Genomic DNA, 17,373 nt, shown 5'->3' on the forward strand with positions numbered 1-17,373 from the left:
GACTAACAAGCTTATGCATGCTGGCGCTATTCTTGTACATCTTTTTTAAATATGAAAAGACAAAAGTGATGACAGAATTAAAAAGGCGATTGAATATCATTATTAACCAGATGTTTTATTTACTCTCATAAAAAAATAATTTTAAAAATCTATAGCTAACTGGAAGTTATTTTCACTTGATAAACGATCTCAGTTACATTTATTCTTGAAGTAGAATGTGAGTACAACTACTTAATTATCGTTATTAGTTTCTACTGAGATAAACTATGGCAAGATCGTTGTTAGAATTTCAACATTAATTCCTCACTGATGATTTACGTCAGTAGCGATTCCCGGAAGATCGATAGTGAATCCAATCAATCTACATTTACAGTTAATGGTATTTCCGAATGTAAAATATCTGTCCCCTAGTATTTTGTGTAGTTTTTTTCACGGACTGAGTCCCATCAGACAAACATGGGGAACCAGTCAATTCGTAATACTGTGCAACCAACACTCATTGCGTATGTACTTCATTGCTTATGCATGATCAGCAAGCTCTGGTTTACTATGAAGAAAGTTGGTATGGGTTTTGGTAATTTGAAAGTACGAAGCTACGTAAGATTTAAGTTTAGATTGCATAATTTTAGTTTAGAATCAGATAACCAGAAAAATGTGATGCCTAATAAAAATCTAAGTAAATCTTTTACAAGTGTGATAATAGGATTATACTGGAAACAACTTTGGATGATAAATAAGACTAATTTATATTTTTACGGAAACATTTAGGAAACGCGAATGAACCAGGACCGCTTGTCTATACAGACAGAAATTTGTGCAGTATTATTACTTGGAATAATTCGTTACGAAAAATATTTTTATTAGGTGGCAAGAAGTTGGTCAAGTAAAAAACAAACGTATCTCGCTAACTATACATACAATAAAAAAAGGCTGGTTGCCCACGCAATTTTGAGGAAAACACTACATATCAAAAAATATGCCTTCCAACTGTTAATTTTTAGCAAAATAATAAGGAATGTTTATCCGAAACATTTCTCACATTGTAAAAAGCAAAACAAAAACAGGATATATACATTTTTATCTATAGTGCTTCTGTAGTGATCATGTTTTTGTTACACCAAAAGATAAAGTTCTGACCGAGATTTTTCTCTGTATAATGGTAATACCATTATAAAACCTGGCGAAGTTTCGGTCTTTTTTTAGGTAAATAAAAAAACATTCTGCATTTTAGTTTTTTATTCGTAAATTCAACGAAGTGAAGTTTGAACTTAAGTATAGATACATCTTGAGCAAACCTTCTATACGAAACTATTCTTACTTTTCCAATCACTCACATATACGCCTTTGGCCAGTTTTAGTGAATTGCTACCGAACGACGTATGTGCGTTAGGGCGTGGTAAACAAATGTTAGTTGAATTCAAATTCACTAAACTGAACTCACCGCAATGTACGGACGGGATATGACAGTTACCTAAGGATGAATGGTAATTATTAGTAGCATCACTTTGGTTTTCTCAACTGCATGACTTGTCTTTACAGTCATGGGATCGTCTTCGTGAATATCTAGTAATAATTAACTATAATAATAATAATAATAATAATAAACAGCTCTCAAAATGGTAGTTGATCATATTCCCTTAAAACGTACATTATAAACTTGAAAAACACCTTAGAAATTAGCACACAAGGATTATTGAAGTTACATAATAAACTTGGTGGACTATTTTCCCAGATAATAAACCAAACTTCGGGTTTGACGGATTTAATAGGAATCGGAAAAATCTAGGAAGTTAAATTAATAAATATGAGATTTGTTAAACTTCAAATATTATGCTAACGTCAATTTTTAACTAACCTATATATGAAAATCATAATAAAATATGTACTCACAAAAGCAATGTATGTGAAAAAAAAGAATGATTAGTGGTGACGAAAATGGCGCTTTTGATAAAAATGAAAGCAGAATTGAACTTTTAAAAAAAACCGGATAATAAAAACAGTCCAACTACAGCTATATGTACACGTACACAGACACGCAAATACACTGTGGGCGCTAGGGCAGGAAGATGACGAGGCAAGGAAATGTGGTGCATAGACTACACTGCAATCATATCCAGTAAATTATCAATCAAACAGGACGTATTGAAGCAAGAAATGAATTAAGAAAAAATAACAAATGATACGAAAGACATCGAGATGCTACACCTGAAGTAAACAAATATATGAAAAAGGATGACAAAAGAAATGATGCAAAGGCGCTTGAGAATGTAACAACGAAACAAGTAAGAAATAACTCTACATCTTTCAAGGTGAGGGTGAATAAAGTTTGCAAAATATACAAGATTACAGAATCTGGATTTGTGATGTAGTCTTTTTTATGATGAAAGAAGACAAAGCAAACGGCACGAATGAATTTTCCAACACCTAACATTCCAGAAAATAAATAAGTTTGTCTCGTAAAACGTTAACAAGGATCAGTCAGCCGGGGGAATGGTTTTTCACAATTTGGAAAGCTTGCATAGTAGGAAAAACAGACCATAGAAAGTAAGAAAGGCAAATTGAAGGAAGACAGTGAACGCAGAAAAAGCATAAGTTCAGTATTTTTAATGACTTCAGAAATTAACAGTTCAAGAAACTATTATTTGCTGCTCCTAGAATATTTCAAAACATAATCACTTAAAAATTTACTTATTGGAACCTATTCGTTGAGAAAGACGTAGGTAGATGTTCATAAGTAATATGATCTGCTGAATATTATATATATATATGCTCAGACGGACAGTCTAGATTCCGGTGCAGAAGATTCAGATTCTGCGACCATAGCAGCTGCAGCTGCTAAAATTACTGCAGCACCAGTCACAGCATCAACGTTAGCTCCTGGTTCACAAAGACGTTTATCATCAACGGGATCTGTTTTTTTTTCGGACTCGCTACTTTTGTTGGAAGAATTAAATATCACATTGCGATAAGCTCTTTTCGCTGCGTACCGGGGATGTTGGTAGGGATTACCACAATTATGGTACTGGGGTGATTTCCAACTTTGTAACTCATTAGACATTTCATGTGTTGAATCCTGTGGTAATCGATTACTGTCCACCTTATTTTCTACTAAAAGTGAGTGCGACTCAGTGCAATGAAGTTGTAAATGTTCACCTGAATGAGGACTAACTGTATCTGGATTAACAGGAGACGTATAGGAAATGGTAACAGGGTTAGTTGCGCAGTCACCTTTTGTGTCATGCAATTGTGGTACACATGAGTGTGATGGTGACTCATCAAAAGAAGAACGATTTACGTGATTGGTACCACATGTCACATTTGAGGAGGGTTCGGAACACTTCAAGGGATACGGGCCTAACCATGTAGCCTGATTTGAATACGGTGATAGTTTAGGTGCAGTGAACACAGAACGCCTGCGTTGACGAGTTGAGCGTGGACAATCATGAAGTTGTTGTACTTCTTCTCCGAATTCAGAAGCCATATGATGCACTTCAGTGGATCTTTCACATATATTACGATCAGATTCTGAAGAAAATCGGGCAGTTGAATCTAATCCAGAAGCATCTGCAGCATCTGAACCTGAGTAGTTAGCAGACACTGAGGTCACAGCAGCTAAAACAGCTGCAGCGCATGCAGCTGTGGAGCTATTTAACCCTAGACCACATAACTCCTTAAAGCAAAGTGCTTTAACTTTCTGAAGCTCTTCAATTAGCTGTTGATTTTGACTTTCTAAAAGACTAACTCGAGCTTCTAAACACTTTACATATTCTTTCTTTTTTCTACGACATTCTCTTGCAGCCTCTCTAAAATGAAAAAATGAAAAAACACCATTGACATATATAATAAACGAGCATAGTGACAACTCAAAAACCAAGTAAAGGCAAACTCTTTTGACTGTCTCGTAATGTATAGATAATTGAAAAAACTATCCAACACAGTGGGATTAAGTTATCAATACATCAATAATCACATTACACTAATGAGGACAATGATTGAGTATATTATATTTCCTTGTTTCAATTTATCCACTAAACTATTTGGAAATAACCATTACGTCATTACTGCTGCCATCATAAATTAAATAAAGTCATCGTCGTTATACCAATTACAACTAAATTTCTTAAACGGGGTAGAAAACTAACCGATGTTTTAACAGAAATATTGAATAAAGGACTATTTTCGAACCTATTTTCAAGTATCAAGCCAAACCGAATTGACCAATAATATAAGACCAGCCAACACTAACGATGTTAGGGGTGCGCCTCAACAACCGCGTTAGAGTTAGTCTTACCGATTAGACGTTTTACAGAGTGAACAGTGACCAGTTAACTGGTAGAAACAAGTCAGATTCCAGCTTGATAGTAAGTTGGTCTGAGCAGCCAAACTTTACGTCAGCAAAGATAAAATACAGAAAACTCATGAAAGAAATACAGATTAGTATTTATGGTTACAGCTTCTGATCTTACATTGGTGATATCACTGTCTCATAAATGATCATGAGACTGTATTCAAAAATCATCTGAGATTGATTCTTAACAATGTTAGAACGTAGGTAAAAAAATCACCCAACCAAGAACAAATTCCAAACAATAATACTGAAACAAACCAATTAAAAAAATGGGATCGTAAGAGTTACAAATCTAAAGATTAAGTTATTAATTCTGTCAGTCATAATTAGTATGAGCTTCATTTATTAATTGGTTGAATAGTCAAAAACCTATTATACATTTGTCTCACCATTAATTTAAATCATGCTAAGTTAGAGAAGTCAATCAGCGCTGCGGCAGTGGTAAAACGAAGTAACTCATAAGATACACACTCAGTAATAGAAATTAAGTTTAAGGAACTGTAATAATAATAGTAATGAGTCATACTTCGAGATTACATAACATCACCAAAGTACATTAACATTTTGAGGCGAAAATCTCAATATGAACCAGTAACATTTCTGCAAGGAGTTTATTTTTTATTTATTTAAACACATAAATATTGGTACAAGGAAGCACCAGATACATATGCGCCGCACAAATCTCATTCGATTTGTGTGAGGGCTGTGATACTGCCCGGGTGCCCAAACCGAAGCAGGTGGTTTTCTTAGGGGGCCACACCCCAAAGTGTAATCGAACCTGCCAGGAGGGAAACTCATGAATGTCGTATTATAAGTCAATATGATTTATGGCAACTAATTAATATCCATATGATATTAAAAATCTAACTAGTTTAAATCTGATTGAAAAATGAAATAACATTCCAACATATCGTTAAAATGAATACATGAATACCTGTTTTTTAAGAGACGTTGTTCGCGTTTGCGGTTCGGTTCATCAGTTTTAAAATCACACTCTGTCCCACAGTTAGTTCTTAATGACCTGCAAGAAACCGATGATCTTGAAGTAGCTCCACTTAAATCATCCATTGGTGGATTCTTAACTCTACATTCAACATTTAATGGAGAAATATTCAATTGGGGAGTTGCTGAATTAGATAATGAGGAACAACTTAGTGGTGAAGTTGGAGGACATGTGGGCAGTGCAAGTTCACTTGAAACTGATGTATGTGTAGTAGAAAAATATCTTGTATTACATTTATTAGAATTTCTATCAAATGATGAATGAACGCCTAATGGATGTACCACATGCGAATCATATTTTGGTGATGTTTTGTAAAAAGGTTGGAAATTAGGATCTTCATAACCTCTATGTGGTACACTGGAAGTGTTTCGGGAGTTATCTACATTTTCATCAGGATCTAAAGTAGACAAATAATGCCGTGTAGTTTTAGCTGGACCTTCTGAATTAATATCCATTAAGTAAGATTCACCTGGACGATTACGTTGTTCAATACAATTATTGTTCAGAAAAGAAGTTGGAATAGATGTTGACTCATGGGTTAAAGAAAAACCTTCAGGATAATCTGGAAGAGTTGACTGCTAAAACAAGAAAAGACCAGTGTAAAGTTAGGGCTGAAATTAATAAAAGCTTTAAGATAAAGAGTACTAAAATAACATAATACTTTAACGTAAAAACTCGGGGAACCATAAAACTCTATTTATCAGATCTTAGTAGCTAAAAATAGTGAGGAAGTATAAGAGGCTATCATGTTAAATAATGTTATGATTTATAAGTGGAAAGATCGACAAAGAATGTAGGTAAGCGGATTGAATTCATAATATCGAGTGATTTCTCTTACACACCGCACACTTGTAGTTTATGTGTGGATACAGAATCGGTATGACAGTACTTCTACAGTCAAAGGAGATTTTTTAAGGAAAACTTAAAAGTTAGGTATTTCTTCAGTTTAACTCTTCACCCATATTGCTACTTATTCTTAATACTTAATGCTAACAAGTATAGCGCATCCAAGTGAGAAGCGGTGTTAGGACACAAATAAAGAATGTGCCGAAAACCCCATTAATCATTAGTTCCCTTTACATAGTAATCCAAGTTTAACATTTTCATCGCTCATCCAGCGGTTCCAACATAAGCAAACAATTATCAGAAAGAGTAAGTGGAAATAGCCTACGCTTATTTTTTTTAGACCTTCAGATACCAAGTTCTACAGCCAGAACATAATACAAAGTATGGTAAGCAGAGATGGATAGTGGCTAGCAGTGGAATCCAGGACGCTCGTTTCGTCCTATTCGGGACTCGTCAGCTGGATGTACCTGCATCTCAGAGTTGATGTTCACTCTGGGACTCGAACCCAGTACCCTCGCTTCAAACGCCATCGCGTTATCCACTCGGCCACTGAGTCCTGATAGCCACTTGCTTGTGAATTAAGGTATATCGAGGCAATACGCACAGTATGCACATATGCCAATTAGAGACTGACCAGTTGCAGTCCTAAACACATCGATGGGAAGATCCAAACAAACAATACTAAGTGAATTCATAATACAAAGTAGAACATTGTGTAGCATACGGACAACACATTTGATGCAAGCTGAGAGTCCTAAATTTGTCAGACATCAACTCACAAGCACATAAAATTTCTGATAAGTGCAACGAAGCTGGATTTTACGAAAAAGTTTAAAGTCACACATTTTCCTTGACAGTTGGTGAAATAATAGTAGATAAAGCAGAAATCAATTTTCCAACCAAACAATCAGCAAAGGTTCTGAATATAAACCTACTGATTCATTAAGTTGCATGACATCTTATTGTACAATATATGATTCGATACAGATGAGTTTCATTTTGAAACTATAAAAGTACCCCGAACACTAAGTGGCATGTAAGTAGAAAAAGTAATCTATGAGCTACTTTAAATCCACCTTGACAGTGAGCATAACAAATGACTTTAGTGTGAAATCGCTTTGACATCTACTAAACAAGCTTATATAGTCCGACAATATACTGAGTTCTTTATGCTCCCAGGTGCCCTGGCACGATCGAGGGTGGGGAGAGCCAGCTCTCCCTCTCTAAATGCTCTCACATGGCCACACGTATACAGCCATCGCCATGGAAGTCCTACTCACTGCCTTCTCGCGGTATTACTGTTGTTTACGAAATTGAGAGGATGAAAAGCTAATGTCCGGCGCTTTAACCGGGTTGGTGGATATGGAGGTTCTACCTAAGGGAGGTGGAAAACTCTGATTCAAAACCAATGGTGAATATGGGCTTTAGGATCCTATTGTTGGTCACTGGCTACCATGGGACTGCATCTCCTAACGTTGCTCCAACTGCCTTGTGGATTGGACCTCTAGGTCAAAGGCTTGGGGTGTGGCCCCCTAAGAAAACCACTTGCTCCGGTCTGGTCACCCAGGCAGTATCACAGCCTTCACACAAATCGAGTGATTTATGTGGCGCATATCTATTTGGTGCCTTCTTGTACCAATGTTTATGTGTTTAAACACACAAAAATTGTCCCTACAATAGTGTACATAGTCAGTATATAACAATAAAATAATGGGAGATGATATTGGGCCCTAAAAGTTAACTACGAAAAGAAGGACATAAACTCGTTAAGGAAGAGACTACATTTATTTGTTTAGGTCTTCTTCTAGAGTTTTAAGCCTAAAAAGTTCTTTCTTGTGTATTGAAACTTTACATAACTGAGTCAATTCGTGCAGTTAAAATCGGACTTCAAGTTTGATAGATAATTAGTGTCGATCTTTTTCACAAAGTCGTTTAGAACTTTGATAACAGTTAACTAATCCTCATAGTCTAGTCATCTTAGAGATAATGAGGACTGAATGCTAGTAAATTAATATGGAGTGACTTTTTGTAGACCATAGAAAATGAGTCAGTTAATACAGAGAGGAAAAACAATGGAAAAATTTAAACATGATAAAAAAACACTTCATCTTCATTACCTTTAATATCAACTGAGACAAAAAATATGAGCAGAGGACGTGCCTATAATGTACATTACATTACTTAAGACTTTAATCATTGTGGGCTCTTTACGTGAATATATAATTAGCTATCTACATTATACATATCTTACTGTTTTGATTTCAGTGAGCTAGACAAATACAGAATCGGCATTTAATTAATGATGATAGCTGGGTAACAGAAGAGGAAAGATTCAACAGTTAAAGGGTAAAGTAACTGACTAGCTGTATATACGTGAATACAACTAATAAAGATCAAGAAAATTGTGGTTTAACAGAGAGAAATGAAGGAATATTTCTCGTGTAAGAACCATAGTCGATTATTTTTAGGTATACGAACTAATTGGTACAGAAGCCCTCCTAAAAGCAATTTGATATCATAAAATGTCACATCTTGGAGTTTCATAAAAAAGATAACGAGCCCCATCTTTACTTGCTTTTGGGTTTGATCAAATGCTACTAAAAATGACAACACAAGAAGGGATTTCAACCAAACACATCCAAAGTTCTAAGTAGTCTATATTACATGACAAACAAGCAAATAGGCTGTAGTCAAGTAACTAGTCAGTCATTCTTCAAAGTGTAAACTAACCTGACTATTGAGGAGCTGAGAATTCCCCAGATCAAGAGTAGACGTTATGTTTGAAGGTAAAAAAGACAATAACTGTGGTTCCTCACTGGGAGCACTTTTTAATTCATGCCTAGGGGCTACATCCATACACACTGGATTAAGTACATTAGTGAAACATGGAGGAGCAAGGGTTGAAGAACGTCTTCTAAACACAGATGCTAGTGTAGAATGTGCAGTTAGTAATTTTGGATGTTGTTCGGAAAGGGAGATAAGATCACTCATAGCAGAATGACTAAGTAATGAACGTTGACATTCACGAAGTTCCGAACTAGAATTACTAATTGTTGTACACGTGGATGAAGCAGCTAAAGCCAATGATAACACTGCCGCCTGAAAATTAGATGTGCTAGAACTAGCTGATGGAGATCGAGGACTGGCAATAGCTTGAGCAGCAGCTAAGGCAGCTTGTTGTGCAGCTACTGAAATCATAGATGAAGATAAAGGAGATGGTTGTGGTGATTCTAGAAGGCTTGAAGTTGAACAACGTCTTCCAGAAAAAGTTACATTATTAGATGGTGATTCATTTACAGAGCTACCGCCAGCTGCAGCTTGTATTAAAAGAGCTGCTGCTGCTGCTGCTGCAGACATTGCAGATGGGTTATTTGTTCCGTAAGGTGACACTCCAGCGGCCATTCCTAATGCATCCAGGTTACTTCGATTATTATTATTGTATGAAACTTGATGAACCGTTTCTACTTGGACTTGATCATTAAGCAGATCATCAGGTACAAGATCCAATTGATCAGGATTAAGAGACATGCACACTGTCACACGAAACTGAATAGGGTTACGAGAACAGAGAACATGAAAAATGAGATTGTTGATAAAATGCGCTTTAGAGTAAGAAATAAAGTATGAACATATATACTTTTGAAACTACTTATAAATGTTAATGGGATCAGTACGAAATTCATTATTAATTTTACCTACGGAAGGAATATGGTGAGATAAAGTTTAGTTGGTGTGGTAAAAATATTTGAAACTAGAAGATATACAATGTTGTATAAGGTAGAAGAAAAGCATGAGCATAAAAGTCCTTAAAACAAGTGAAGTGTTCAGAGATCTACAATTAGTAATTTACCACCAAATAAAATAGTATTTCAAACAAATATCAACAAACCAATAAGGTGACAAGACAAAGGAATATGAGCCGTGACATGGAAATCAGGACAAGTTAGGGACACTGCTATTCAGAAATGGGTTATCCAACTTTCCACAAACATATTCAAAAATCTTCTTGTAGTTTAACTTAACCAAAAGGCAAAAGATAACTCATACATAAGCTATACGGCACTGAATAAATAAACACACCAGAAGTTTATAAATAAAGCCCCCAAATGCCCTGGTATGGCCAAGAGTGGGGAGAGTCCGCTTTCCCTCTCGAAATACTCTCACATGGTCACGCGAATATATAGCCTCTGCCAGGGAAGTCCTACTCACTGCCTTCTCGTGACATTACTGTTGTTTACGAAATTGAGAGGACGAAAAGCGAATGCCTGTCGCTTTAACCGGGTTGGTGGACACGGAGAGTCCACCTAGGGGAGTTGGAAAACCCTGATTCCAAACCAATGGTGCACATGGGTTCCAGTATCCTGAGGGAACAAATGGCGTATGAATCAATCGTTGGTCACCGGCCACCATGGGACTGCATCTCCTCACGATGCTCCACTGCCTTGTGGATCAGATCTTTAGGTCAAAGGCTCCGGGTGTGGCCCCCTAAGAAAACCACCTGCTTCGGTTTGGGCACCCGGGCAGTATCACAGCCCTCACACAAATCGAATGAGATTTGTGCGGCGCATATGTATCTGGTGCTTCCTTGTACCAATATTTATGTGTTGAAATAAAAAAAACTAAAAAATCATAAATAAAAACTTCTCGTGACTTTTACGTTCAGCGGTGTAAGAAAATTATGGATTAGTACCATACTAAATGAACGGTAAAGCAAATGTTGTGTGTTATTTACTACAAATGTCTACATGTTATCAAGTGTTTATATTATTCCGAGTCAGAAATAAGTGACTAATCAAACGGACTAGTTATGAGTAATAAATGTAATTTCACTATTAAATGAGATACTATGGTTAGGAAATGGTGTATGGGTTTAAAAAATTGAAAGTTAGCGAGAATTCAATGAAGGTAGTGGTCGTGGTTTTACTGTAAGTAAGCCGTTTGTCGGTTATTTTCGTCACTTTAAGTAACCCATTGTATATGTAGGTAAAAACGATTGTGACATCTTTGATTACTTTAAAACTGAATGAACTCCCGATCAATCACAAACTAGTCGCCAAATTGGTTGAAACTCAAGTTTTGCAAAGTAGTAATATGAGTGATATAGAAACCAGACAACTTTAAACATCTTTCCAATGTGAATTGAAAGTAGGGAAGCAGGAGACACGTGACAATTAGAAATAGATTATTTAGGACTTCTTGGTGTTGAATACAGGTGTTAGAGGGATATTGGTTTCGTTTGCATGAATAAAATATATAAATCAATGATTATGGATGGGATTTCATGAAAATCAGCAGTTAATAATTCATTTAACTCACGTTCTATGGGATTCTGTAAGCATTAACGAACAAAATAACGCCCAGGATAATCGGATAGGGAAAACCAAGACGAACCATCTAGTCCCAGATATGGCTGATAAGCGTATTCACAACGGCGAAAAGCTGAAACGTAAGAGTGAAATATAACAAATACTAGCATTGTGATGTAAGCATCATATCAGTAAACGATAGTGCAGAATAACTGAGAGATTAATGTATAGCGTTATGGTGGAAGATAAAATAGTGATGCAGGCACCTTGAAGCGGGTAAAAACATCATGTATGTGGGGGTAATATTGTGCGGTACTTCTATTTAACTAATATTTCTAATCCAAGTAGTGAATTTATGAGTATTCTCTACATACACATATCACATTATACAGGGCATGGTGAGCAAGCAATAAGTTTCTCAAACCTTAGTTAAAACTAATAGAAAGGATGTCAGAGCCTCAAAATATGACATGATCCTTCTCCATTAAACTTTTTTCTTAAAAGCATTTAGTTGTAACTATTTGTGTTTAACGGAATGTTATTCCCAACTATCTGTAACCTTGTTTAGAATCACATAACAATAGGTTTTAATTATTGAAATTATAGAACCTCATACAGAAATCTATGCCGTCTCTAAACTCTAAGCCCAGAAGAAGTGGTTATTCACTTGATCATCCCAAACCAATGTGAAGAACTAGCACGATTAGCTTCTTAATTAACTGGAAAACCCAATAACAACTTCCCATAGTTTAGCAAGTGCATGTGTAACGTAAATTTCGGAACGAGGAGAGATTGTATTACACTCAGGGGTCGCTTTGTGTGCTATCTGATTGGATGAAGATGTGCGAACTAGGAAATATGTAGCTACATTATGCCTTCTGTTTCTAACTTGTCTAAGAACTCAGTCTGTAGCTTAGGCAGAACAGATATATCTCGTCGAAAGCAGTGTAACATCCTTTGAATATTGAGAGGTTCAGAAGCAACAATTGTAACAAACTTCAGAACTCAATTAGGTAGGGTAAGCAAATTAAAAAGAGAAACCTAGGCAGGACTTTTGATATTCAAGTCTTGCGACTGCAACTTTGCCCCGACAATCACTTGCTTCCAAAAAATACCAACTTCAAACAATCGGATACATTTGTAAATGGTGTTTGACAGTCGACAAATAGTAGACGCAAAAAGATCATAAGGGTAAATCGCTGCCGAAGAGTACCCACAGAATACTGTCGATCTTTTCGGATCAAATGTCTAGTGCATTACTTGTATTACTTAACACCAGAGTTGCACCAGGAACACCGGGTTTCACTTAAGGATGGAAATGTTAAGATGTTATTTGAAGAACAAACTGGGGATAGCTAGATATAATTTTTAGTCTGTTGCAGTCAGAGGTTACGTTTACTAGAGACTGAAAAGAAAGGTTTGGTAAAGATCAGTGGACTTTCTCAACTCTGATAGAATTAATGGCAGATTGGAAATTTATGTATGTAGGGCCCACAAAAATATAATAATCAAGAGCGTTACAAAAACTCGACACAATATACATCAGTGGGGGGTAATAAAAACAAGGGGTGGGAAAAAGAAGCGACAGGTAACATTAAAGAGTTGTTTAGAATTATCTAGGAAACTTGAATTCAAGGATTGGCAGTTGGTCAATCATCAACTCAGAGCTTGTACAGATGTATGCCGGCTTAAGTTCCCATAGTTCAGGACCTAGGACTGACCTCCTACTTGAAAACTCTCATACAGAGGTCGAAGACATGAGTAGTTTCATAATGCTTGAATGTAGATGTTCACATATCGCTAACCGCTTAAGGTGGAATAACCGAGTGAACACTTCTGAGATTGCGGACGGAGTATTAGATGAACGTGAAAAATCGAATGGTGAGGTGAATCCATAACATCTAAGGTAGTTGTAATAAATGGTGTAATACCTGAAAATTGTGCAGAACAAAATACTAGCTAGCAAAGGCATCTGAAGAGACCTAAATATGACATCGGTCTATGAAGAAGTTACAGACTAACAATACGTTTTGTATGTATTAAATACCAAATTTTAGGCAATTTGCATTTATTTAGCTGCAGGCTCAGATAAGCTTGGAGCCAATCAGTCATAATCAGCAAAGAGCTTGGGATATGTCTATTGGTCGACGATGAGATCAAATTAACAAAATGAATAGCAAAAGAGTCGACATAATTATGGTAGGAATGATAGTGATAAACACTGGTGATTGAGAACATGGTTCGAGAGGACAGAGTCAAAAGATATCAGTGAAGAAACATTTGAAATGAAGATCCGCAGGAAGAAAAAGATTGAATACGTCTGGGACACTAACCTATTTTGAGTCACGTCATTCAACGTCTCCAACTACCGATTGTGGTTATTGCACAGGCCTTAACCAGGTAGTCTGCACCCATTAATATGGTTCAGGTCAACATTCAATGATTTTATAGACTGATCCCTTTAATAGTGATATACTTTTATAGACTATGTTGTATGGCTAAAGAGTAAGAAGCAGATTATTGAGCAGTATACGCTTTCTTCGGTTGGTAAACGGATATTTGCTTACGCGACAGGTGATGCAAGTTGGCAGAAGCCAAGTGGGCTTTTTGAATCTGTGGGGAGATTTTTTCAAAGACCGAACCACGATTGCTAAGGCTTTCAGGGTAACTGAAATGATCAACATACTAAACCACTGACTAATTAATGACCCAGACCGGTTCTGAAGCGCGCTTGTAGATGTTCAGTTCAGTAAATCTAAGATAAGTGCTAAGTTTTCTACACGTGTCATTGATGTTGCGGTTAGCCCATATCGGTGGATGGGTGTGTTGCATGTACTAAGACCGTGTGCAAATATATAGTCCAAACCAACAGAAAATAGGTTACCAAGAGTAGTGTGCCAGGTAATTACTAACGAAATATAAAGACGAACCAAACGTTGTCGTGGGTAACTTTCCACCTATCATATCAGAGAGGAAATCGTAAGGAATAAAATAAAATCTAACGTAATAATTGCTGACTTTTATTCAAGAGCATAGACAAGCCTTTTGACCACTTGGAACAGCCTATCAGGTTATGAGTAAGATCGAACTCTATAAGAAATCATTCAGATTTCGACAGTGTAAAGTGTATATAGAACTTACTCGGGGAGGGAGATCGCTAATTAGGTGCCATTGGGGGTGTGTAACCTATTAACCCACAGTAAGATTGCCATCTGCTTATTTAAAGTTGAAAAACGGTAATAAATCTGCATCAATAAGCACTGGCTTTACAGTTGTTTATAAAATTTCATTGATGATAAAACTAAAGGGAAGTGGAGAGACCAACCAAAGCTGACTGATAGTTGAGCGAGGGATTAGCAATCGAATAGTGTTGCTAGCCCTCATGCTATCACAAACGTGTACTTGGTAAACCTTACATTATTAACCAATCACCATTAATGTTGGGGTACAGTAATGAGAGATTTGATATTCTCGTTCTATGAAGTTTTTTCGTGTAGACGTGTTGAAGGACTTCTTAGGAACGCTTTTTCAAAAGAAAATCTCAGAGTATAGTCCCATCTAACGTGCTGAAGGTGGTCCTGAAGTCGAGAAACACAGATTGCTGAGGTGAAACACGTGTAAATGTTCAAGGTTTTGGTAGTTAACATGTCATTATATTCATGACTCGAACGAAGAACGATTTTCTTGTTGGAATCCAGTCAATACGGCTCTTTTTAAAGACAACGCAGCAATCGTCTTACGTCAAAATTATAGAACACTTCTAGCCTCTATATATTCCTAAGCAACTCAGTCGAATTCCGACCATAATTTCGCATGAACTGATTAAAAGATCAATAAACTAGTCTGGTGACTCGTAACACTTTTAAAAATTAGAGAATATTCCCGGATATCTGCTAGCTGAGGATTGCACAACAGTTTAGTCCCAGTTTGTGGTGAGTGTTCAGTTAGACTGTCTAAATACTGTGTTTAGACCTCTAGATGATTATAACAGTTGCATAAATGAGGACTTAAGTTGCAAATGATAACTATCGGCCTATGTCAATCAACCGCTAATAATTTTATCTGGATTTAACGTTGTCGTGGCATTATTAGGTTTTAGTAGCTATTTGTGAATGATAATCCCTCGAGTATTTCAACCAATTTAACCTAGATGAGTAAGATGAGTTTTCAGTATCAGGCATTACATAAATATAGGAGACGGGATGGATCATTGGATATTATTCATTGTCGGGAATCATTTAATTCGTAAGCATTCTTCAGCAAATCATTTTAAGTTTAGTGTTTGCATATTTTTGCCCAGCAATGAGCAATATATATTTGCTTTAAGGATATTTTGAAGCCTGTGAAGATCGAGAATCCTTAAAAGACACTTCCACTGACAAAGTCAAGATAATTGATCATTAAGATATCAAATATGTGAGATACTAATTATTCTGAATCTTTCTGATGTTAGACTAATGCTATACAAATTGATTATTCTTACATTGGTCAGATCTGCATACACTTAAGTGTGGGCTTAATACTTTGGATATGCTAACATTGTGCAATTATGTACAAAGAACCAGTCTTAAGCAGCACAGAACTGACGTATGGCATCGGTCCACGTTACCATATACAGAGAATACAAGAAGTGGTTGGGAGTTCATATTTGACAGTACTTGGGTAAGTATTTTGGAAGTCAGCTATAATCAACATACAAATTGAAGCAAATGGGCATCGCCTTAAGTTACTGTACATCCTAGAGAGGTGAAATATCAAAGGAGTCGAAACCGTGGTGATACCAAGGGCAGTAAGAAAAAAGTAAACAAGACGAATGTGGTTTGAAAATCGACATAGGAGAATCAAGTAAAAATAATGTTAAAACTTGGCGTTGAAGGTTGAGGAATGAATGAAGGTACGCCACTGAAATTGCAGACTGGTTACGATTATCGTCCATAACTCAACCTATTAGTCTGCATTTCGTGACCATCACTGGTACATGTATTTAAGGTGTTTTCCAGATGTTTGCTTAGAATAAAATACGTACCACACTACAAGGCTGATAATAATTTAGCAAGATTGTTATGAAAATAAGAGTAACCCTTTTAGTTAATATTATGAAGTTTTGTCCTGAGGAATCTATAAACATTTCAATGCAATTCAGTAACTAAGAGGTCCATGCAAACACAACAATGGTGAAAAATAGGTGGATAGTGGATCGACTTCTTAAATCTTAAAGATACATCAATATGCTTCTACAAGACCATGGGTTTCATGAACCTCCCTGAAGAACCGAGACCTGAGTCCAGCCCCACTATTGACCTTTTTTATTCACAAAGGTTTTCCTGTAAAACTCCACTATAGACAGTCGTACATTAAGACAGTCTATAACTTAACACTCATGAAGTATAGTCATTAAAATTTAACATTACACTGTCAAAACTAATGCCATTTACTTTTAATCAGGCGTTAAGTTAGCTAGTGAGCTTTCGTGACTTATTTTATCTTACACCCCACACTTAGAACAAAGATGTAACTCTTACAAATTGATGTCAAAAATAAAATTGGATACTGTATTTTTAGCTTATACATGATACAATATTGTATCATGTAACTTGATAACTAATATTAGTTACTAAGCTACATTACCTTGAACTACTAATTAAATGCACTAGTCGGACTTTATGTAGATGATTAAGAACTGTTACATTAAACAGGGTATGTGAAGTACATACCTGGTAAAATTAACATTAATCACAACGCTGCACAACTCATTACAAGTAATTCAAAGCCAGTCCTCAGTTAACGGCACGCCAGTTTTAAACAAAACAGAAGGCAAGGTTGTCTGACTCTGAAGGTCAAATGTACCTTTACAAATGGGAAAAAATCTC

The 17,373-nt window shown here is 36.2% G+C and overlaps 1 protein-coding gene across 1 annotated transcript; it reads right to left on the reverse strand.

The window, feature by feature from the left end:
* Window positions 1-2,770: 2,770 nt before the first annotated feature.
* On the reverse strand, window positions 2,771-17,278 carry Smp_064010 (camp-response element binding protein-related; the record flags this gene model as incomplete). Its single annotated transcript, XM_018796774.1, has 5 exons — window positions 17,218-17,278; window positions 11,514-11,636; window positions 8,928-9,743; window positions 5,283-5,929; window positions 2,771-3,803 (listed from the first exon to the last, which is right to left on the reverse strand). The coding sequence occupies exons 3-5, from the start codon at window positions 9,723-9,725 to the stop codon at window positions 2,771-2,773; spliced, it is 2,478 nt and encodes an 825-aa protein (XP_018651883.1). The 5' UTR covers window positions 9,726-9,743; window positions 11,514-11,636; window positions 17,218-17,278.
* Between the last annotated feature and the right edge of the window lie 95 nt (window positions 17,279-17,373).

This window comes from Schistosoma mansoni, chromosome 4 (genome assembly GCF_000237925.1).
Source record: "Schistosoma mansoni strain Puerto Rico chromosome 4, complete genome".
Classification (NCBI taxonomy): domain Eukaryota; kingdom Metazoa; phylum Platyhelminthes; class Trematoda; order Strigeidida; family Schistosomatidae; genus Schistosoma; species Schistosoma mansoni.